Source organism: Palaemon carinicauda, chromosome 37 (genome assembly GCF_036898095.1).
Source record: "Palaemon carinicauda isolate YSFRI2023 chromosome 37, ASM3689809v2, whole genome shotgun sequence".
Lineage (NCBI taxonomy): Eukaryota > Metazoa > Arthropoda > Malacostraca > Decapoda > Palaemonidae > Palaemon > Palaemon carinicauda.
The window spans coordinates 71515336-71539137 of record NC_090761.1 but is presented as its reverse complement, the minus strand read 5'-3'; the positions used below and the strand labels follow the sequence as shown (position 1 = coordinate 71539137).

Below are 23802 nucleotides of genomic sequence, written 5' to 3'. Positions count from 1 at the left end.
GAGTTCTCTTGCTTGGTAATACACCATGGCATGCTGTTCTGTCTTATTTCTCTTATTTTTTTTTTTTTTGAAGTTTTTAAAGTTTATATGTGAAGGATCTTAATTTAATGTTGTTACTTTATGTGAAATAATTTATTTATATTGTTTATTCTTCTCTTGTAGTATATTTGTTTCCATGTTTCCTTTCCTTGCTGGGGTATTTTTCCCTGTTGGAGCCCTTGTGCTTGTAGCATCTTGCTTCTCCAACTAGGGTTGTAGCCTAGCTTGTAATGATAATAATAATGACTAGAGGGGCACTCAGTAGAGCACAGACCTCTGCCGTGGCAGCTTATTTCTCGGCCTTTTGTTTGACCTTGACCTTTGATCTCAACATGTATTAATTGGCGTGGATTATTATACACTCAAATATGAACCATGTTTGAAGTGTGTGGCAACAATGTCCTGGCTGATTACGTGAATTGGACATTTTCAATATTAAACTTACCCGATAATCATGTAGCTGTCAACTCCGTTGCCCGACAGAATTCTATGGAGGGATACGCCAGCTATCACAATACTAGAAGGGGGTGTACTTACCAGCGCCACCTGTGGCCAGGTACTCAAGTACTTCTTGTTGACACCTCCTCAATTATTCCTCTGTCGTGCTTCCGGCAAGACGTTCTGGGATACGCTTATGTTCTTGGAGTATTTTCACGACTTTGGTGAAGTATTTCTCTTTGATTTCGGCTGTCGCTTTACTGGAAACTTCTATATTAGCTTAGTTAGCTTTTGGAATTAATTTGATTAATTATGGTGACGAAGAGAGTATGAACTCTCTTTCACCTTTAAATGGCCGACCCTTCCCTTAGACGGAAGTGTTGGTGTCTAAGAGAGTATAGACTCTCTTTCTTTATTTTGCTTAACTAAAGTTATAGATTTATTTTATATCTCTCCGCCTCTTATAGGCCTCTTCGATTAACTTCCTTTTTTTATAAACTTATTAAAATTAATTTTTATATTTGTTTATATTCGACCTTCCTAATAGTAGGCGGTCTTTTCTTGGTACCGAAGTTAATTAACATTGAGCCCGTCATTTCGGTTTTACCTGTTAACATATTATGCTATTTTAATGTCTTTGAAAGAATTTCTTTGATAGTCTAGTACTGTTTTCAAAGTTGAACTAACGTTTTGTTTTGTCTCTGCAGTTGTTGACGTTCAGAACGTTCAACTTGCACTCTATCGTTACGATAGAGAAAGAATTTTCACGGTTCACGTTGCAGTAAGAGTAACCGTGTCTAGCGTTTTGTTCATTCTTTCTTAACTTAATGGTTTTAATCCTAATAAAGGAACTTTTCATTTTGGGAAATATTTCAGTTTTTTCCTTTACAATAATATGTTTTAACGATATATATGATTGGGCTCTTCTCTCAGGTTCTAAGTCAAGAGAGAGAGAGAGAGAGAGAGAGAGAGAGATAGAGACGGAGGGAGAAAGAGGAGGATAAACGTTTCATTCAAGCCTGCCAGGCGTACGAGTAACGTTGTTATCGTTTTTGCTCTTCTCCCTAGTCTCTTTAGGGGAAGAAAGTAAACGTTTCTAGAGTGATCTAGTGTTTAGTCTCTTTCCAGCCACTGAATTATTTATCTTTCATTAGATTTTTCTGTTACATTGCAATTCTGTTTTCGCAATTACTAACTTTTGAGAAAGGATAGAATTGCGTGTTTCAGGTACAAACCACTTAAAGTTTCGAGTTCAGTGAAATAAGTGCAAACAGAAAATCAAAGTGATAAGTGATTAGCGCAAAGTGTGTCAGTGTTGTGCGTGAGGGTACTTCTGTGCGCGCCAGTCGTTCTCCCAGTCCGGGACCTCTTGCAAGCTCCCAAGCCCAGGGGAGAAGCAATGTCGAAGGACAAAAGGGTTCAGCAGGCCTTGATCGGCGCACAGAAGTATCCTCGGTGGTTGTGGGCGTGTCTTACCGAGACCGTCACTCCCACCCGCAGACGATTGAGCCCTTATTTTGCTCGTCTGCAGAAGAAATTAGGGGAGAAAACGCTGGTCTCAGGTCTCAAGACCTCTTAAACATAAAGTCCAGACCTATGCCAGACGTACGAAGTTAGAGTTCAACAACCCGGATGCAGTCATTGGGTTAGCTCTGACTCTCCTCAGTCATCAGTTAAATGCACTCCGCCTAAGAGGAGTAAGGTTCTGCCGCAACAGATCTCTGCTGTTAAGGCTTTACCTCAGCAGACCTTAGTGTCTGCCGACCCCAAGTTGACTCTACTGCAGTCCATGCAGTCACAACTTTCGGTCTTGATGCGTGAGTGTCGGGCTGAGAGTGTTGCGCCTCCGCCTCCGCCTACACTCCCTCCGCCTGCGCTCGCTCCGCCTGATCGCAGTACCACCTGCCAGGCGTACGATGTTGAGCCACGTTCTGAGTTGGCTGTTCCCAGTGGTGCTCAGCCTCCGCCTTCTTTAAGGCAACCTTTACAATGGGATCAGGAGGATTATACCTCTCTTCCTCCGCCTCCACTTGCTGCTCCACCAGTGATGCAACACTCGGTTGAGGTACAACAACCTCTCCCGTCCTTGAGTCAGTCTCCTCAGCTCTCGCTGCAGCGAGCTCAACCCTCCACAAGGCAAGCACCACTACACCTTAGCCTTGCGCCTCAGGAGCCTCAGCTTGCGAGACAGTTACCTTGTTCTGCGCAGCCTCTACCTCATCGCGCTCCGCTCACACCACAGGAACAGGAACTTGCTACTCCGCTTCCGCCAACCGCTCAGCAAGCGCAACCCTTGGGTTCAGCCACTCATGCCAGGAGTCAGCCTCCTCCACCCATGCGCCTACCTTCTGCTTCTTCCTTTGATCAGCCTTTGCAGACTGAGCCTCAGGTGTTCCCTCAACAGAGTCTTGAAGAGGAAACCACAACTATTGTTGTTCCAGCTCGTTCTGACTCTGCTGTTCAGCATACCTTACCTCCATTTTCAAACCTTATGATAATGGAGGTTATTTGTATTACTTATAAAAATATATTTGTATTCCTTGCAATATATTTTTAACAATATCGCAGAATATGGCAAAAAATATGAATCATGAGTTATGAATGTAAGGTAAATATTATGTTGATATTTAAACCCCATGCAAGCATGCATAAAGCACTCTAGCACTGGTCATGGAATTTCTGAGAAATGTTAAACGCCATGCACACGCTCTGCTTACCTTACAGCATGCTCTACATACAGCATGCTCTGCTTACAGCATGCTCTGCTTACAGCATGCTCTGCATACTACATGCTCTGCATACAGCATGCTCTGCATTCAGCATGCTCTGCATACAGCATGCTCTGCATACAACATGCTCTGCATACAGCATGCTCTGCATTCAGCATGCTCTGCATACAACATGCTCTGCATACAGCATGCTCTGCATTCAGCATGCTCTGCATACAACATGCTCTACATTCAGCATGCTCTGCATACAGCATACTCTGCATACAACATGCTCTGCATACCTTACCGCATGCTTCTCAGTCACACATCTTTGGTTGTTGCCAACTCACTAGACTGTCAAGCAGTTTCATAACGTTGCCTTCTAGTCTGCTGCTTTTGCACCAGTGAACCCTCACTGAGAGAACTTAGCTTTTCTAGGATATGGTCCCTGTAGATGAGAAAGTTCTTTTCTCCCTCCTTCTGATATTCCCTTGAGGACTCTGTCATTTGGAGGGAGCCTTTAGCTGCATAGCCTCCTATGGACTTTTATTTAAGCGTAACATGCTTCCAGGGAAGGTAATGGTTCCACTTCAGTCGCTAATCCCGTCTGTTACCACACCTGCTCCCATAGACCTTGAGCTGTGTTGCAAGACATGCAGTCCAAGCTTAGTCCTTGTTAGAGGATTTTTTGTTTACGGAGTCAATGTGTCACGGGGAAGACGTTCAACAACCAACAGAAGTGACTTGTTGTGACGCAGTGCGGCAACCTCAGCAACCCGATAAGGAGTTGTCTGTACGACCCAGACAGTCTAGACAGATTCGGGTTGTCACTGTACTTCCTCGCTTGCCCATGATTGACAGTTCACAGACTGTGCAGCAGTACCATGATCTTGTGTCCGGCTCCGTCAGACGACTGGCTTTTAAGAGCTCCCACAAGTCGTCGCTGTCTGGAGATTTTCAAATGGACTATGGATCTGACCAAGGAACTGGGCCTCCTGGTCAATTTTGAGGAGTCTCAGCTCGTTCCATCCCAGACCATTGTCTCCTTGGGTATGGATCTTCAGAGTCGAGCTTTTCGGACTTTTCCGTCGGCCCCAAGGATCTTCCAAGCCCTAGAATGCATCCAGAGCATGCTGAGAAGGAACCGATGCTCAGTCAGGTAGTGGATGAGTCTAACAGGGACACTTTCATCGCTGGCCCTGTTCATCGTGTTAGGGAGACTCCACCTCCCCCCCCTTCAGTATCATCTAGCTGCTCACTGGATAAAGGACATGACGCTAGAGACGGTCTCAGTTCCTGTTTCCGAAGAGAGGAGGTCTTCTCTCGCGTGGTGTAAGAACAGCTTTCTTCTCAAGGAAGTCTACCTTTGGCTGTTCAGAAACACGACCGCCGTCTCCTCTCGGACGCATCAGACACGGGCTGGGGTGCGACTTTGGACGGACAAGAATGCTCGGGAACATGGAATCAGGAGCAAAGGACACTTCACATCAATTGCAAGGAGTTGTTGGCGGTTATTCTGGCCTTGATAAACTTCAAGTCCCTCCAGCTTAACAAAGTGGTGGAGGTGGACTCTGACAACACCACAGCCCTGGCTTACATCTTCAAGCAGGGAGGGACTCTTTCGTGGAAGTTGTTCTAGATCGCAAGGGACCTACTCATCTGGTCTAAAGATCGAAAGCTAACTGGTAACGAGGTTCATTCAGGGCGGTATGAATGTCATGGCAGATCACCTCAGACGGAAGGGTCAGGTCATCCCCACAGAGTGGACCCTTCTCAAGAATGTTTGCAACAGACTTTGGGCCCTGTGGGGTCAGCCAACCATAGATCTGTTCACTACCTCGATAACCTAGAGACTCCTGTTGTATTGTTCTCCGATTCCAGACCCAGCAGCAGTTCACGTGGATGCTTTTCTGCTGGATTGGTTCCATCTCGACCTGTATGCATTCCCGCCGTTCAAGATTGTCAACAGGGTACTTCAGAAGTTCTCTCACAAAGGGACACGGCTGACGTTGGTTGGCTCCGCTCTGGTCCGCGAGAGAATGGTTCTTAGAGGTACTGCAATGGCTGGTCGACATTCCCAGGACTCTTCCTCTAGGAGTGAACCTTCTAAGTCTACCTCACGTAAAGAAGGTACACCCAATCCTCCACGCTCTTCGTCTGACTGCCTTCAGACTTTCGAAAGACTCTCAAGAGCTAGGGGCTTTTCGAAGAAGGCAGCCAGAGCGATTGCCAAAGCAAGGAGAACATCCACTCTCAGAATCTATCAGTCTCAAGGGGAAGTCTTCCGTAGCTGGTACAAGACCAATGCAGTTTCCTCAACCAGTATCACTGTAACCCAGATTGCTGACTTCCTGTTATATCTAAGGAAAGTAAGATCCCTTTCAGCTCCTACGATCAAGGGTTACAGAAGTATGTTGGCAGCGGTTTTCCGCCACAGAGGCTTGGATCTTTCCACCAACAAAGATCTACAGGACCTCCCTAGGTCTTTTGAGACCTCAAAGGAACGTCGGTTGTCCACTCCAGGCTGGAATCTAGACGTGGTCCTAAGGTTCCTTATGTCATCAAGATTTGAACCTCTCCAATCAGCCTCTTTTTAGGACCTCACATTAAAAACTCTTTTCCTCGTGTGCTTGACAACAGCTAAAAGAGTAAGTGAGATCCACGCCTTCAGCAGGATCATTGTTTTCACATCTGAAACGGCTACATGTTCCTTGCAGCTCGGTTTTTGCTAAACGAGCTTCCTTCACGTCCTTGGCCTAAGTCGTTCGAGATCCCAAGCCTGTCCAACTTGGTGGGGAATGATCTGAAGAGAGTACTTTGCCCAGTTAGAGCTCTTAGGTACTATCTAAAAAGGTCTTAACCTTTACAAGGACAATCAGAAGCCTTATAGTGTGCTATCAAGAAACCTTCTTTTCCAAGTTCTAAGAACTCAGTTTCTTACTATTCAGGCTTCTGATTAGAGAAACACATTCTCATCTGAAGGAAGAAGACCTTGCTTTGCTGAAGGTAAGGACACATGAAGTGGGAGCTGTGGGCCTTCAAACAGAACCATTCTCTGCAGAGTGTTATGGATGCAACCTATTGGAGAAGCAAGTCAGTGTTCGCATCATTCTATCTCAAAGATGTCCAGTCTCTTTACGAGTACTGCTACACCCTGGGACCATTCGTGGCAACGAATGCAGTAGTAGGCGAGGGCTCAGCCACTACATTCCCATAATCCCATAACTTTTTAACCTTTCTCTTGAATACTTTTTATGGGTTGTACAGTCGGCTAAGAAGCCTTCCACATCCTTGTTGATTTGGCGGGTGGTCAATTCTTTCTTGAGAAGCGCCGAGGTTAAAGGTTGTGATGAGGTCCTTTAGTATGGGTTGCAGCCCTGTATACTTTAGCACCTTTGAGTTGATTCAGCCTCCCAAGAGGAACGCTGCGCTCAGTAAGGAAGACGATCTTATTAAAGGCAGAGTAACGGTTCAAGTCGACTTCCTTACCAGGTACTTATTATTTCATTGTTATTGTGGATAACTGATTATATGAAATACGGGATACTTAGCTATCCTTTAGTCTTGTACACTGGTTTTTCACCCACCCCCCTGGGTGTGAATCAGCTACATGATTATCGGGTAAGTTTAATATTGAAAAATGTTATTTTTATTAGTAAAATAAATTTTTGAATATACTTACCCGATAATCATGATTTAATCGACCCTCCCTTCCTCCCCATAGAGAACCAGTGGACCGAGGAATAATTGAGGAGGTGTCAACAAGAAGTACTTGAGTACCTGGCCACAGGTGGCGCTGGTAAGTACACCCCCTTCTAGTATTGTGATAGCTGGCGTATCCCTCCATAGAATTCTGTCGGGCAACGGAGTTGACAGCTACATGATTATCGGGTAAGTATATTCAAAAATTTATTTTACTAATAAAAATAACATTTTTGCTTGACCTTCCAAAATTTAGTCCTTTTCAGCATTTTACATAACAGTTAATCTCTTCAAGTTTCAGTATTCTACGATTAAAATTGTTGCCAGGAAGCTGTTCACAATCAAACACACACACACACAAACAAACGCACTAACACGGGCGAAAACATAACCTCCTCCCAACTTTTTTGGCAGAGGTAATAATGATTTAACTGTAATAGGTTTGTAAGGAATGTTTCTTTACAGATTGTGAATGTAGGCCCTGCTAGATATACCCGCACCGGTCATTGTTCATGGGACAAGAGAGATGACAAGCACAGTAGCAGCAGCATCGTTCTCACAAGAAAGTGGCGAGCCTGAGTATACAGTTAATAGACCTTAAGCCATCAACATGTAACAAACGGAAGCGTAGATTGTTGTCTTGCATTATAGTAGCATGTTTGTTGTCATATATTAGCTTTTTATAATTCTAGGTCGGCACTGCAAATGTACGTAATGTTTTAAAAAGTTGATAGATAAAGCAGTGTTCTGTACTGGTTTGAACGGTACGGTCCAATAATTTCATTTGATAGTTGAATTTGAATGCAGATGGCTCTTGAATAATTCCTTGTCTTACAGGCAAAAGACTTTCAGAGCACTCATGGCTATGTTACACCGAGCACTGTTCACCTGGTTTCTTCTTTTGGTGTTTCTTATTCTTTTGGCTCTGAGATTGGATAACAGAACAAATTGGAACTGGTTCATTGTTTTCATACCTATGTGGTTTTATGATGCAATATTGCTGATATACATAAGTATAAAAATGATTAACGAATGTCGCACAGCAGTCGGCGGCTCGGGAGGTTCTCACAATCGCACGGCTCATCAGCGAGTGTCGGCCATCTTGCAGCGCGTTTGGCCCGTGTGTGCCGTCATTCTCAAAATGGCTTTCATGGTAATTTTATGTTTGAAATTGGAAAGCAAGTCAGACAATTTTCCATCCTATCATGTTCTTTTACCCTTATGGATTCTTCTTCTAGGGTTGTGCATTAATGTATTTCACTGCCTGGTACTGCAACATAGGGATTTGTATCCAGAATAAAACGGGGTTTATGCGGTCGAATGGTTCGTCGAACCCGGTTGTCAAACCTGCTTGTTAAATGGTTCAAAGAGGTGGAGTCAGCCCTAAATGTGTAAGGTATATGGACAATGAAGCCCTGCCCACAAAAGTCAGGTGAGAATAGACTTTCTTCGAACCATTTGACAAACGTATTCGACAACCAAATACCTTGTTCACACGTTCGAACGTCACTTCAAGCACTTGTCTGTCAAACCGCGTTCGACGAACCGTTCGACCGCGTAAACCCGCCTTAATGGTAAAAATAGTTATGATGTTGGCTAGAAATTAGTTTACTTCTGTCTTGGACTATGTTGCACAAGTTAAAGCAAGTCTGATCTGTTTTTGGATGAAGTACATAAGTTTTCCTTGTTTTTTTCGGGAAGAATTATACATTATTGTCCTTTTCTCACATCAGCTTTCATTGTTTGGTAAGCACCATCACTGTATTGTCATATCAAAAATTGTAACAGAAAATATACAGTCGCATTTTCATATACATCTTGGTAATGCCATATTTCAAAAGTTGTTTTCAGAAAGGTAGAAAAGTTATTGTATAGATATTTTGTCAGAGATCCAAGTGGGTTTTCCTTTTACAGTATTTATATTTAGTTCCAACTTTTCAGTATTCCATATATCGCATTACAGTATTGTACTTTACAAATTTCTTGCAATCCAGAGCTTTTTACTGAGATATGCAGTAGTTACTCTTATCTCATACCAAGAGAACAAACATGATGTTAGGTTAGATACTAGTAGCTTTGGTAATTGGCAATTTTAAATTGGTGCTCCTGTTACATTAAAATTTTGCATCCTAGATAAGCAATGCTAAACAGTATGACAGTATCTTTTTTTGTATTTCAAAATGACAATATTTACATTGTTCTATGTTCTACTCATAATTTGATCCACCTAAGAAGTGACTATTTACTAAATAAGGACATTGAAGAAGCTTAAAACTGTTGGTATAACATTTCTTTTAAAGTGGGCCTATGGTTTTTAGTCTGCAACAAACATACTTTACCCCTTACCAGGAACTTATTTCATTGTTTAGATGAAGAAAGGCAAATCGAGACTCAAAAGAACAGCCTTAAATTGCTCAACCGGCATTAAAGCAACAGGAAGGTCATATTGACGAGTGTTTTTCATTTTGGAATTATCTGGGGATGATATCCAAAGTAAAGTATTCAATTTATTTTTGAGTGAACCATTAGTTTTATGTACATGTAATTATAATACTCTTACTGGTATCTTTGCGCTATGTTTGTGACTTGGAGGAACATTGGTCATGCTTATTGTATTTATGAGCAAGTTGTATATGATTTTTATTATTAATATTAGTCTGTGTTCAGATTGTATAATGATTTGTTAGCAAGCATAATACATTTCCAAGAAACTACTGTATATTCTGGAATGTCATTTATAATTATAGTTTTGTTTATTTTCACAATGGTAAGAAGTGTGTATTGTTTTTGTTGTTGTAAGCTCCTACAAAAGGATATTAGAATTTAGTTTTCTTGCATATTGCTCAGATTTTTCTTGAGGTGCCCGTATTCAGAATGAGGGTAAGTTGCAAATTTACTAGTTTATAATTATCTTTTTCACTCTAATTTATATGCCATGGTGAATTTCGAACATTTACAGACTGCTAAATTCCAAGCTACAGGCAGGACTGTGATTCTTGTGGATTTTAGCCCTGTAAAATTACTGTACTACTTTATATTCAGTCAGTTGGTTGAAAAAGACCGTAGGTAACGTATAATTTATGTACAGTACAATGATTTTTATCTTTGGCGTTTAAATCTTTATATATATTTTCAATAATTCAAGATTGATATTGGAGACAGAGTAAGTTGTAAATGCAAGGAATTAAAACTTGGGATAAGTATGTAATATGTATAATGCACATCTATTGAAAGATTGAAAAAAGTTACTCTCAAGGACTGGAAGAAGGCAATTAATCGTTCATCTATTTGCAGAAGAATCTCAATAATTAGAATTCGAAAAGACGTTATTTTCCCTATTTCATTAAATTGATAAATTTATGATTGTTAAAAAGTCCACATTATTATGACTAGAAAAAACTGCTAATTAATTTTAAACACTCAGTGAAGGACTTGTGAGTACTATGGCCATCAATAATAAGCAACATAATTTTGACTTCTGATAATAATTGTCTTCATTTTATGAAAACTATTCAACTCTAAATACAATGAAGCACATTCTTTTGTGAAAAAAAGCACCTTCACATGAAAATTAACTAATTGATGTATGACTAGCTTATACTTTATAATGCACTTTTATGCGGGAAGAATAACTAGATTCTATGTATGAAAAAAAAAAAAACAGGAAAAGTTGGTAGGATGATAGGTATATGAATTCAATTGCTTCATTTTTGCAATTATGTTCATTTTATTTTAATACAGTAGGTTTAAAATTTATTTTCCTACCAAAAAATTAAATGAGTACAGTATGTATACTTGTATATACAGTTCAGCAATGAGGAGTGATAATCTTCCACAAAAATAATAATTTTTATTGCTTGCCCTTGCCATTATTTGTATATAATAAGTTCTTAATGTTTTGTTTTATGTATTTTTTCATTTAGATCTAGTGTACTTTGGTGAACTATGTATGTTAATTTTATAAACAAATATTTGAATAATTTGTTTATCCTTTGTCCATCACAGGCTATACTCCATTTTAATGATTTGATGAACGATGATCTGGGGAAACTTTGATAATGTTCCTCATCGAATCATTTTAGGAGAGAAGAATATAAATTTCTTTCCTTAATTGTCAATGCTTTTTACATATGCTGCAACACCTTATTGTAAAAGAGTTTGCTTGCTTTTCTGTTTCTGGGGTTGGATAGGAAATAGGTCATTACCTCCGCCAAGGTTTATTTATTTATCGTTTTGCTTGTTTGCGAGCAGGATTATGTCGAAACTAATAGCTGGATTTATTCCGGCGCAAATACAAACCTTTTGCTATTTATAGGGGTATTACTTTCGGTGAAGGTGAAAGTAATACCCATATAAATAGCTTCAGGTTTATATGCTAGGAAAAATACAAATTATCTCCAAATTTGTCATTTTAATCAAATTTTAACGACAGGTAGGTTATTATGCTCTGGAAGAACCCATTAAATTTTGGAGGTGATCAGGATCAAAATTGAAATTCTCGTTATTATTGTTATTATTAGGATCAACATTGCGATTCTCATTATTATTGTTATTATTATACAGAGGATTCATTTACGGTCAACATATGAAAAGGGGAAACCTTTGTCTGTAGGCTCAAGTAAAATGTTGACAGTCTTCATTAGTGGAGGTCTGAAATCTGATTTCTCCGATTAGGTATAAATTTGGGCCAGAAGTTTCAGCTTAGGAGGCCATGCAGAACTCATGTGCATCTGGGAGAAAAGGCCCACAGTTGCAGTATGAAAAGCAGAGGCTCAACAGCAAGATGGGAAGAAGGAAAGCAAGAACGTAGGTATAGTATAAGGCTTGAAGTGAGAGCTGCTAGTGGGCAAAAGTTCGTTGCAAAGACATTTTAAGTAATGCCTGCAGTATCAAGGTGCACTGATGGTATAAGCTCCTTCTACTCTCCTCTGTCTCCTACATTTTATGCTTTAAATCTTCTAGTTTCATAATTTACTGACTACAAACTTAATAAATTAGTTCTGCTACTGCCTTACTGGCTTTTTTTTAACTTGATTGTTCTTTGTTCAACCCAGCATCATAGGTTGAAAATAGAATTGAATTATCAGCCTGTAACTGTAAGATCTAGTAAAATCCAATGCTGAATTAATTACTGTTCCTTTCTCTAAAAGATGAGAAAGACAAGAAACATCATGTCCTCTTACATTTCATGAGAAAAAGTCGAGTAAATTGTACATTGTTCGTAGAATTTTGTTTTTCAATCTTGAGTTGTTGCCTGTAATGATGAAACAACATAAGCCGACCCACATATTTTGAGCCTGTATTTATTAGATAAGGTAACGTTCAGAATAAGAAATCAATGTCTATCTGATAATTTCTTAAATTCAATTTGTCATTGTTCACTCAATTATAGAATGTAGCCAAGACTGGAACTGCGAGTTTTAATGTTACTTGCAAACTGGACAGATTGTAGAGTGGTAATGAAACTTACTACAGATAGTTTGAGACATCCACTTCTCATTTGGCCATTCAACAACTGATTACCTTCAACTTATTCCACTCATGTAATTGACCCCTCTTGCTCCCCAGGGTGCAGTCAAATCTAGTATTTATTCCTCAAGTCATCATAGCACTAGAAATATGGATAACTCCTTCATGTGTGTTGCATGCAACGCCCACCACGTGTTCCTTGCTGCCAGCTAGAGCTCTGTCGGGTTTTTTTACTCCTCATATGATGTTTCTATAAACACTTCTCAATGGCTTGGGTGCTCTTCTACATGTACGAGTATATGCATTTAACTTGCAGCCCCATCTCACCCACCGATATATGGTGCCTCATTGAAGAAAACTCGCCTACAGGCCCCATTAATGGAGAGCCAAAGCACACCTTCATCAGCGAAGAATGCAATGCTCCTGGTTTTATGGCAGCCAAAGGCAGTAAGGCTAGTATCTACTTAAATTTGGTTTCCTTGAATGCGTAATTCATTTCTTTTTTCATTTCATTTCCATTACTTAATTCATATACTGTAGTGTATGGTATTATTGCATAATTAATTATTTTCTTCTGATATCACCATAAGCATCACATTCCAATAGTCTTTTCCTTTGTCTCCATGGGTACACACTAATATTATATGGTAAAACTTGTGGGTCACCTCATCTGATCTGGTTTCATTTATAAATCCGCAAACCCATATGCACTCCAGTACCGTAACAAGAACCCTCTGCCTGTTTATTGGCCGCACAATAAGACGTCATGGACAAAGAGTGACCTGTTTCTGAATAGGTTCCACCACTGCTTCCTGCTGGAGGTTAAGCAGTACCTTGGATTTCAAAGTCAAGTTAATCCTTGAAATTGCTCCTGGACATCCACACACTTTATGCACAGTCTTCATGACAACATGCAGATGGTGTTCTTTCTTCCCAACATCACTTGCCAGTCAATGTACCTGAGAGTTATAAGAACTTTAAAACAAACTGCCTGTCTGAGGCAAAGGACTCGAATCAAGGACGTAAAGTCACATCAGTAAAGGCCTGCTGGTAATGTTTGTGGCCTGAATTTTTCAAGAACTTCAGTGGCTTCAATTATAATTCCTTCAATAAGATGGTGGATATTGGTGCACTAGCACAGAGAGTAACTATTGAAGACTTCCAGGAAGTAGCCAAGGACAATGTATTGGAACTTTTTGAAGATCTGGACACAACACCTTGCTGGGAATTTACTTGGAAGTAAGAGCAAGTAAAAGATGGTGAAAGTGAAAAGTGAGGAACAGACCATCACTTTCGATAAGTTGGGGGAGATGTGACAGCAGCTGGAGGCATTGAAAAACAATGCCTACCGTATAGACCAGTCCATGGTACAGTTCCACAAGGCTTCACATCCCTTGGATGAAACATTTTCTCCCTACTAAAACACCATGCAAGAAATGAAGCAGAACAGAAAAGAGCTCCCCATCATTACTTCTTCAGCCTACAAGCAAAACCTCCCTCTCCAGTTACTGAATACCCTCAACCTTCTACCTCTTTTCCATCGTCAGTGGAAATTATCTGCAGTGATGATATAGAAAAATCTCCTCCTATTGTACAGAATAGGTAAAAGTATTTTACAGCTTTAGTGAGCTCAGATTTTGTTAAAATGATCTAATAGCATAGATACTTGAGCTAATTTACCAGTATAACTTTTTCTCACAGCAGGAATGAGTATTTAGATGTCATACTATGCAGTTACGTAAGTTTTACTTATTCATCGGTAACTTCATGTCTTATCATACAATCAATATCACCAAGAATGAAGGCTACTCTACATGTCTGCAGAAAACTGGTAAAGTACCCATAGTAACGTATTTTATAATTTTACATATACCTTCCACGCTGCTTCCATAATATGAAGACCTTTTTTAATTTTTTTCACATTAGTGTACAGTAATATTAGCAAGGTTTTCTATGGTGTTCAAGTACAAATTTACTGCCATTTTAAAGTTCCCTATGGGGCAGTGAGTTGACCTCATGCACACAGTGGTGACTTTGTAAGGAAGGTTGCTACTATACTGTGTTGTATTGTACTGACAGGGAAACACAGTGCAGTTGTAAAAACTTAAAATTGAACCTCCTCAGTCACAAGTACCCTTGTGGGATATGTCGTCAACCTACCCCCTGGGAAACCAGTCACAAGAAGAGGAATAATCTGTTTGTGCGTGTCAGAATTCTAGTTGGTCATCCAATAGGAAGGAGACTACCCATCTACATGTCCCTCCAGCAAATCAGGTACCAGGAAGAGATGAGGAGGTGACAAAGAAAGGAGAAACTCTGGAATAGAGAAATGAAATAGTAAAGCATGTATGTTCTTGCCCTTGCTCTTACGATGCATTTTGCTCAACTCCTTTACAGCAGCTCAGGGTGTTATATCAAGGCAAAAATGCAGTGCATTGATCTACTCAAACCAGTGCAGTTGTTAAAACTTAAAATTGAACCTCCTCGGTCACAAGTACACTTGTGGGATATGTCGTCAACCCACCCCCTGAGAAACCAGTCACAAGAAGAGAAATAATAACTGTTTGTGCCTGTCAGAATTCTAGTTTGTCATCCAATAGGAAGGAGACTACCCATCTACATGTCCCTCCACCAAAGCAGGTACCTGGAAGAGATGAGGTGACAAAGAAAGGTGAAACTCTGGAATAGAGAAATTAAATAGTAAAGCATGTATGTTCTTGCCCTTGCTCTTATGATGCATTTTGCTCAACTCCTCTACAGCAGCTCAGGATGTTATATCAAGGCAAAAATGCAGTGCATTGATCTCTACTCACACCAGGAAGATCAGCCGCATTAGACTCTACATCACCAGAAGTGTCTGTAGCAACATCAGTAACAAGAACACTATCCAAAGCCTTTTGTCCCAAAACAGCAAACTCAGTCTTTAGTCAACCTCGGGGAAGGCCAGATATACTTCGGCAAGACCTAAAACTCTCACAGGAACCTTAGAGCCTTGTCTGGCATCATAGAAGCAGGAGCTATGATCTTCAGAGGCTGGTCAATGAATATACAGGGACACTAACAAGTAGACAAGCACATCTATTGCAAATGGTATTCATGGCTCTTGATATTACATCTAGCATTCTGGGTCCCAATCAATTCAGAAGTTCACAGGGCTTAACAGTTAATTAATAAGATTATAGTACCTATAACACACCCTTCTGTATTGCATAGATGCTTTAGAAGCTGCCAATCTAAAAATTATTAAGATCTTCATTTTCATAGACTACAGATCTCTAAAAAATTTTTCTCATCTCTTACTTTACCCCTTTCCATTTAATCTGAAAAGAATGCTAGTTCTCAAGCCATGCATACCAAGTTAGCAAGGTCTATTACATGACCTTACAAACTGTAAGTTCATCCTCACTGGAGAGCAGTCGCCTTCTAACCCAAGGGGATATGCAGTTTGTTTGGTGTGAACACAGATATTTCATGACGTTTACATTTTGTACATATAACCCAGTATTTGAAACAGATGCTCTCTCTCCTCTCCAATTATTGAATGATTTGTTTACATATAGTAATGTGACATTCCAACAACTATGGTTATTGATGCCACAAAGCTTCTACAGATAGAGGTAGGTGAGAGACAAGATTTTTCCAAAACTAAATAGGGTTTTCTATCACTGTCTGCAGTCAACACTTTAACGTGAATCATAAAGATGTGAAAGAAAATACTTGGTAAGTTATGTCATGTATCATTTATTTCATCTTGACATTTCTCGTTCTTTTTCTGACACTTCATCATTGTGATTGATACACTCACTGTGACCTGAAGTTCTAATCTACCAGCTTATTATCATAAATCTTGCATTGCACTTACTAACACATGTGAGATTTTTAAGTATATAGTTTGTTTGTCCTTATACATTAACATTACTCGTTCCATTATGAATTACGGAGTCGCACTTTTCTAAAAAGGAGTTAATATACGTTCCAACAATTTCCGGGTGAGTAAGATGGACGTGGTGCTTCCCTTCCATTTCTACACAAGAGAAGTGACGACAATCTTCCTCAAAAGCGGCTAACATTATGTCGTATCTCTCTTTGGTTTCGTACTTGTGTCCATCGTTTGCCTGAAATAGATATAAATAAATGAATAAATTGATCACAATTTCCATAAAAACAATCCTTAATACTTGAAGATTTTAGAGGTTAGTCTTTCTAATATAAATTAAAATAACTGAGAACACACAACTTAGAAGGAAATGAGGCATTAGTAACTGCATTTGGCATTCACCATGTCTAAAAAGCTAGGATTTGTGAGACTTTTCAAGCAAAGCATGTTTTGTGGTACAGAGCAGTTTCAACATACATTAATTTTCTACAAATCTTACAAAATACAGTACATAAATTGTGCCCTAAAGCTTTAGTTTACCATCGAGTCATCAAATTTTCATACATTATCAATATGACGAAAGAAAATCAAAGTACCAGGTCAATAATTAAAAGTAGAGTACTGTATGAGGAAAGCAAATTGAGTTGATACTGGTGAATACGTGACTAATCTATGAATACAGATGATTGAGTCGAACACACTTATTCACTTCAAATTTGTCAATTCTGATTCATAATCAAGCTTAATCACTCCTAAACGAAATACTGACAAGCTGTGATAAATCATTCTTAGTCTAGTGCCATATTTTCAGCTTTCTGTAACTCTTAGCAATCAATTGTACTTGCCTTACTGGTGTCAGCAGTACAGTACCAATATTTGTAAACACTGTACAGTTCTACTAAAAACGCTGAGAATTTCTCTTAGTCACTTTACTTTCATCCTTAGGTGGGTACTATCATTTTGGGGGCATGACCCAGCATAAACTGTGTGGATAGAAACAATAACTAAATTGATCTTTTAAATTCAGTTTTCCAAATATTATGCAACATCAATATCATAAAATTCCTACAGTTAACCAATATAAATTCATTTTCTTTAGTCATTTATTTAGCCAGAATTACAGCAGGTTTACCCTTTACTCTGTGCTATAACGTCAGTTCATAAAACTAAAAAAAATTGTAAAATTATTTTAAAATTATCTGATCTTTACTTATTGCTGATACAGTCCCAGCAAAGAACAAAAGATAAATAAAAAAAAAAAAGTCTCTAGCATATAAATTTCTAGCCAAGGGAAACCTTTACGTTTCATTAATTTTGTTCTGGCAGGCTGATGCAATCGCAGGAGAAAACAAAATCAGGAGCTATAAAGAGTGGATTACACAAAACAAAATATTGCCTTTTTGGAACAAAATTTCCAGGAATTGTAATGATTTAAAAAAAAAAAGTACAGTACAGTACATAACCCTTGTATTGCTCTACTTATATCAAAGTCATTACTCGTGACGGTTTTAAAGTCAAAGATCTTTATGTTTTTGTCTAAGATGGATTTTTTTCATGTTGGAGAATTGATGTTTGTGCTCCATTATCTAAATTGTACTCTGAAGCTTCTTATTAATTTCATATCCATGAAAAGTCACTGTAACTGAATAACTGAAATCCCATGGAACTTCAAAAGACCTTTCTCAATATCATCACTGTCAGGAGTCAATCAAGATTCCAAGTAATTCCAGCGTTATATGACAAAAAAATTTCATGCCTGAAAGGATATGTAAAACAACTGCTTGCATAATTAAACAAACAAGAAATAGACAAGATATATAATGAGAAAGAATTATACGTACTTTGACGAAAAGGAGAGGACATCTTATAGACCTGGCTAATTCAACCCACGCTTCGAAACTAATGAAGCCGATGAAGTAAACTTTAGCTCGTAAATCACGCTTCAGGATCATACCCCCATTCTCCACTGTCCTTGCTCCTCGGCTTAATAGTATTCTCGCACCTCTTTCATCGAGAGACTTGCTACCTTCGATTGTTTTTTTCACTAGTTCATCTTCTTCATATATCAATGGCTTTTGAGTTGCTTTGGTTTCATGATCGAAGTACTGATTAAAATACTTGGTAAACTGTGCGGCATACTTTTCAGGAGGCGAAGACCAGGGTTTTATGATATCGATCGATATAAAGGCTTCAACGTCTTCGGGAAAAACTGCCGAGTATAAGATTCCAACGACGGCGCCCATGCTGTGGCCGAGAAAAATAAAGCGTTCCCAACCCAGAGCCTTCATTGCTTTCTTTACAGCTCCCATGTATCCCCTTGGATCGTAAATGAAGCCGGGAGGGAAGTGGTCTGAATTACCATGCCCAGGAAGGTCAAGTGATAGAAACTGTATGCCTTGGGGAAACATGGGTGCGATTAGGTCAAAGGTGTTTGCGTTGTCTAGCCATCCATGTAGTCCTGAAAGGAAGATGTTTAAATTCTTAAGTTACAAATAAATTTACAAATTTTATTTGAATGACGGAGAATATGTAATACAGAAGGTCCTGTACTTACAAACTTAATTGGTTCCAAGAACCTGTTTCTAAGTTGAAATTTTGTAAGTCCAATTTTGTTTAATTTTGACCTAGGATAGGACTAACCTGAATTACATGCCTATGATTTCTAGCTTCAAATAATCAAGTTTCATTTGAAATAGATACCAGGTTATTACAAATGTCCTTTTGCTTACTGTATTAAAAGATAAAATATTCTTTTTATTACAGTATTTCTTTATCTTATTTTTGTTATTTTCAGTCGGATTTGTGTTTTTATCTGAATTTTTGTAAGTTGAGGACTTTTTGTACTGTACAAATATTACAGGAACTGATAACTGCAGACTTTGAAATGTTTACAACCTTCGCAGAACACAGTGAATTCCATTTTTTTATATAAATCTTTTATATAGTAAACAAATATCTATAATTCTCTGTCATGTAATGTACAGTACCCAAAAAACCTCTGAAAATGCAGTCACTGTAAATAGTGTTATATTCTACCGTACTACAGTACTTTTCTGTGATGTGATTTGCTGAGCATTAAAAAAAATTGTGATTTAGAAATTTTGATAAACTAAGAAATAACTGATGATGAAAAATTCATATTTGTGACTAATTTGCATAAAGGCAAAGTACAATGTACTGTGCATTATGTATGGAAGTAGGGCTATATGTTAAAAATACCTTTTATCAAACTTTTCATCATACAAACACTTATATCTGTATAATATTTAAAAAAAGCAAATAGTTAATAACAAAAATTCATTCACTACCAGGTGAAATGGTGAAAAATATTAAACCAACATTTAAACTAACTATATGAAGCACACCTAACTCCAAAACCATTCTTGAGTAAAAGTACGGTATATTCAGAGTTAGTTACCTGGCTCACTAGTAACCAGATCCCAAGTGTCAACTACCACCAGAATAATGGTAAGCATGAAAAAAGTTATCAGTTAATATACAATTGTAGTCAAATTACTGTACAATCTTACCTAGAATCTTGCGTGGGCCTGAACCTCTTTTCTTTCCTCTCAAAACACCCCAGTCAATATCTATTTCCACTTCTTCCCATTCCCAGGCATCTGTTTTCACACCATGGTGTGCACTGGGGCACGAGAAGGAACTTGTATTATTAGTCTCTTCTCCATCGATGACTTCACTCTTTCTTTTTGGACTTCCTGGGCCTGGCATCTCACTTAGGCTGAAATGTATATTGTATTTTATTTAGGACTTATTACCTATTTGTTAAATCTTTTAAATGGAGTAAAGTACAGACATTTTCTATTCAAAATCAGTGTTACCACATGCAGTAGATAGAAAAGCTCTTAAAAGGAAATAACTGCAAGTTTTAAAACTTGCACTTTTTCTATACGGTATATGCAAACCTTCGTCTTACAATAGGAATACTTATGAGAGAAGGATGTCGGAGCTTGGGAACAAGTTATGCACGGTGAGAGTGGGAAAGAGTCATATCACCAAAGTGCCTGCAGCTAACTGGGATAAATGTGGGGATGATTAGAGGAGTAAAATCTGATCTAAAACAAAATTTATTGTTTTTAAATATCACAATTGGCTGTGACAAAGTATATAAACTTTTCTCTTATAATAGTAGACTACCCTATTATGTGGGGGTATACTATATGTAGCAAAGTGCTTGTATGAGCAGTCTGTGCCTGAGAATGTAAAGGCTGCGAGGCAAAAACAGCCATCACCTGGAAAGGTTAGCTTCACAGTTTTTACCATTTAGCAGGGGAGGGATGTCTCCTGTAATCTGCTATACAGTCTGGTATACAGATGCAAGAGACCAACAAGACCAAGGTAACTTTCTTTGAACACTAACCTAGAGAAATAGTAACTACAAAAGATCTATACTGACTCTATAATCATTGGATCTATGTCCACTAATCTCTCTTTGTATTACGGAAAGTTGATAAGCACATCTTCTGGCAAGAGCGTTCAAATTGGAATCATGAAGCAAGAAGGCAGGATATTGGTAGTATAGATTTCTGAAAATGTTTATCATTTTGCATGACAGGCTTTAAGTATAACATTCTTAAACAGCATAAGTCTACAGTATATCCATTTATAAAATATTAAATTAATGAAAATAAAGCTTAAATTATCTATAATATATATAGTTTTGCTACTGGGACCAGTTGCCTAATAAACTCGTGCTATTTGGAGACCTGCTCCATGTGAGTTGCCCACACATTATTGGCAGGTTAAATGTAAGGGAGTGAGTGATATCAATCCACTACAGTCGAATGGCCCCTTATTGTTATATCCGTTTTTATTTAAAAAATATCTTAGAATCTAGTAAATGCTATTGGTAGTAGATTAAGTCATTATCAATGCACCATTGCACTTAAACATCGAAACCTCATATTCTTTTCTAACCCAACCTAGGATGTAGTGTCATTACTTGTCAGGGCAGCTTTGCAACACTATAATCCGCCATACTGTTTACCTGAACTGACCTAGTATCCAAAGTCCTTCTCGTTACATGTCAAAGTGTCTCTGAGCAGTGGTCAGGTTAATATAGGCCATATAACCTAGGCTTATTTCAGTTACTGCATCAGGCTAATTTATTTTCACAAATAAAAGCTGGTAATTATTTACCATGTTACCAGTCCCAGTATTGACCGAAACCTCAAGTTCCTTCGTAACCCATCCTAGGACACAGCGTCCTTACTCAATGGAGGGTGGTTAGATCCGCTCCATACGTAAACTGACCCAAAACGCCGCCGCCTTCCTGATCATACATAATAGTATTGAATATTTGACCCACAAAAGAGTAAAGAAATACCTTTTAACCAAAGTGTTCCAATGTATTTATAGAAAATCATATGAACAAGGAAAAACACAAAATCAAGAGGTTAGCATAAGACACCTGAGAAAACGATGGTATATTTTTATCCATGCACCTTCCAGATCTAGACATCTAATGAGAAAGAATGCGAGGCTTATCAAGTTAGGTCAGGCTAACACGAGGTGTCGATTTTTACTAATGACAAGAAGTGTTACTGATGTATTTATAGGTTTAGAGCGATTTTGATGTGGTATTTATTGGAAAATTACACTTTTCAAGTTATAAAGACAACCTAAACTATATATTTCTGAAAACTCATGCGCTATAAGGGAAGGGAGGCCAGCACAGCAGTAGATCCTCTATAGAGTAAAGTAAGGACACGAAGCCTTGGGGGACGATTACAAGGGACATAGAACCTCCCCAGGTAAGGAAAAAGAGTTTTAGGTTAGATTAGCTGCAAACCTAAGGTTATGACATATCTCCGTGTTAGTTTACCCTCTTGAAATGTGATTTTTACTATTGTAAAATCTGGTATTTCAAAATTATGCAACGTGATAGAGATTTCCCTCAAATATGGCTTTCATATTTGTTTATATTAGCTTTTAATATGTTAGGAATACCTCAAACAGAATTATTAATATATTAATGGTGTCCTTCGATTACCTGGTCCTTACCTGAGGAGGTTTGTTTGTTTGGACCAGGTTAACCTTGGGCTAAATGACCCTTTAAACAACTTTTACTTCACATTTTTTTGTTTTATATAATATATATACAATAATCAACATAACTCAATCATTCCCAGACATTGGATTATCATTGATAACTAATAATTATAAGTAAAAATGCCAATACCCGTTATACGTGATAATTTGCTTTATTTATTTTAATTCATAATTCTCAGATTTATTATTCCTAATTGTATGCTGTTTTGCTACATTGAAATTCTTTATCATATAATATTTAAAGGTCAATTTAATGGCCTTTTATTAAAATCTTCTTCGCTCAAGGGGTTAACTACTGCACTGTATTTGTTCTGTGGCTACTTTCCTCTTGATAAGGGTAGAAGAGACACTTTAGCTATGGTAAGCAGCTCTTCTAGGAGAAGGACACTCCAAAATCAAACCATTGTTCTCTAGTCTTGGGTTAGTGCCATAGCCTCTGTACCATGGTCTTCCACTATCTTGGGTTAGAGTTTTCTTGCTTGAGGGTACAATCAGGCACACTATTTGATTTCTCTTCTTGTTTTGTTAAAGTTTTCATAGTTTATATAGGAAATATCTATTTTAATGTTGTTACTCTTCTAAAAATATTTTATTTTTCCTTCTTTCCTTTCCTTACTGGGCTAGTTTCCCTATTGGGGCTCCTGGGCTTATAGCGTTCTGCTTTTCCAACTAGGGTTGTAGCTTAGCAAATAATAATAATAATAATAATAATAGGTACAGTACCTACAAGGGTTTTTGTTGACAGCTGAAGACGATGACGCAACAATAACAACAAAACAGCTGATTTTCTTCTTCTTTTCTCTCTTTTCTATAGGAAGGTAGTCATGATTTTCCACAAAAAAAAATCAAATTTAAAGATGAAATGCCTGTTGTAAAGTCCCAATTATATGTATTCAAATCATAAATTGTATATTAAACTTTAATTAGTGCAATTTTCTTCTTCATAATTATATATTATAACAATTGAGGTTACCAAAGTAAGTTCAAATATTTGTTAAAGTTCATATCCCAAGAAAAAACTGAAAACTAAAGATAAAATACCTGCATTAAAGTCTCAATTATATGTAATTAAATCGTAAATTGTATATTAAACTTAATCAAACCTAAAGATAAATTACCTGTAGTAAAGTCCCAATTATATCTAATAAACTCATAAATTGTATATTAAATTTTAGGTAATGCAATCTTTGTCTTCTTAATTGTGTATTATAATAGATAAGGTTACGAGAGTTGTGCAATTTGCATTCTTGTCGAACACGAGATAAGCTGAAGAGACGAACCTTTGGTCTGGTGAAAGGTTGATAATCAGATTCAGTTTTTTTCTGAGCCTTGATTAGAATTTGTGATTAAGTAAAATCTTGTTCTATCGGTACCAGCTGTTGACCAGTCATGTTCTTAAGTCTGTCAGACATTTCTTACATTTTATATATTCAATCAATGAACTTTTAACCTTTTTAATATAATAGTTTTGATTTTCATCTTTAATGCAAGGGATGGATA

At 38.1% G+C, this 23802-nt stretch overlaps 2 protein-coding genes and 1 long non-coding RNA gene across 4 annotated transcripts in view; 2 read left to right on the top strand and 1 right to left on the bottom strand.

Moving 5' to 3' along the window:
- The window catches only part of LOC137629790 (F-box/LRR-repeat protein 12), a 29006-nt gene extending 21258 nt beyond the window's left edge, over nucleotides 1-7748 (top strand). The window contains exon 5 of the mRNA XM_068361431.1: nucleotides 7353-7748. Coding sequence (XP_068217532.1) covers nucleotides 7353-7466 — 114 coding nt within the window. The 3' untranslated portion in view covers nucleotides 7467-7748. The remainder of the gene's footprint in view (nucleotides 1-7352) is intronic.
- Nucleotides 1-10867, top strand: part of LOC137629793 (uncharacterized) — a 117413-nt gene extending 106546 nt beyond the window's left edge. The window contains exon 2 of the long non-coding RNA XR_011041610.1: nucleotides 10312-10867. This is a non-coding gene — a long non-coding RNA (uncharacterized lncRNA). The remainder of the gene's footprint in view (nucleotides 1-10311) is intronic.
- A 5213-nt stretch (nucleotides 10868-16080) lies between these two features.
- On the bottom strand, nucleotides 16081-23090 carry LOC137629787 (probable serine hydrolase). Of its 2 annotated transcripts, none has more exons than XM_068361421.1 (4): nucleotides 23026-23090; nucleotides 19764-19972; nucleotides 18075-18691; nucleotides 16081-16471 (listed from the first exon to the last, which is right to left on the bottom strand). In XM_068361421.1, the coding sequence occupies exons 2-4, from the start codon at nucleotides 19960-19962 to the stop codon at nucleotides 16259-16261; spliced, it is 1029 nt and encodes a 342-aa protein (XP_068217522.1). In that variant the 5' UTR covers nucleotides 19963-19972; nucleotides 23026-23090; the 3' UTR covers nucleotides 16081-16258. The 2 variants fall into 2 exon arrangements, with proteins under 2 accessions (XP_068217522.1, XP_068217523.1); XM_068361422.1 differs by having other exon boundaries at nucleotides 23030-23086.
- Nucleotides 23091-23802: the final 712 nt, after the last annotated feature.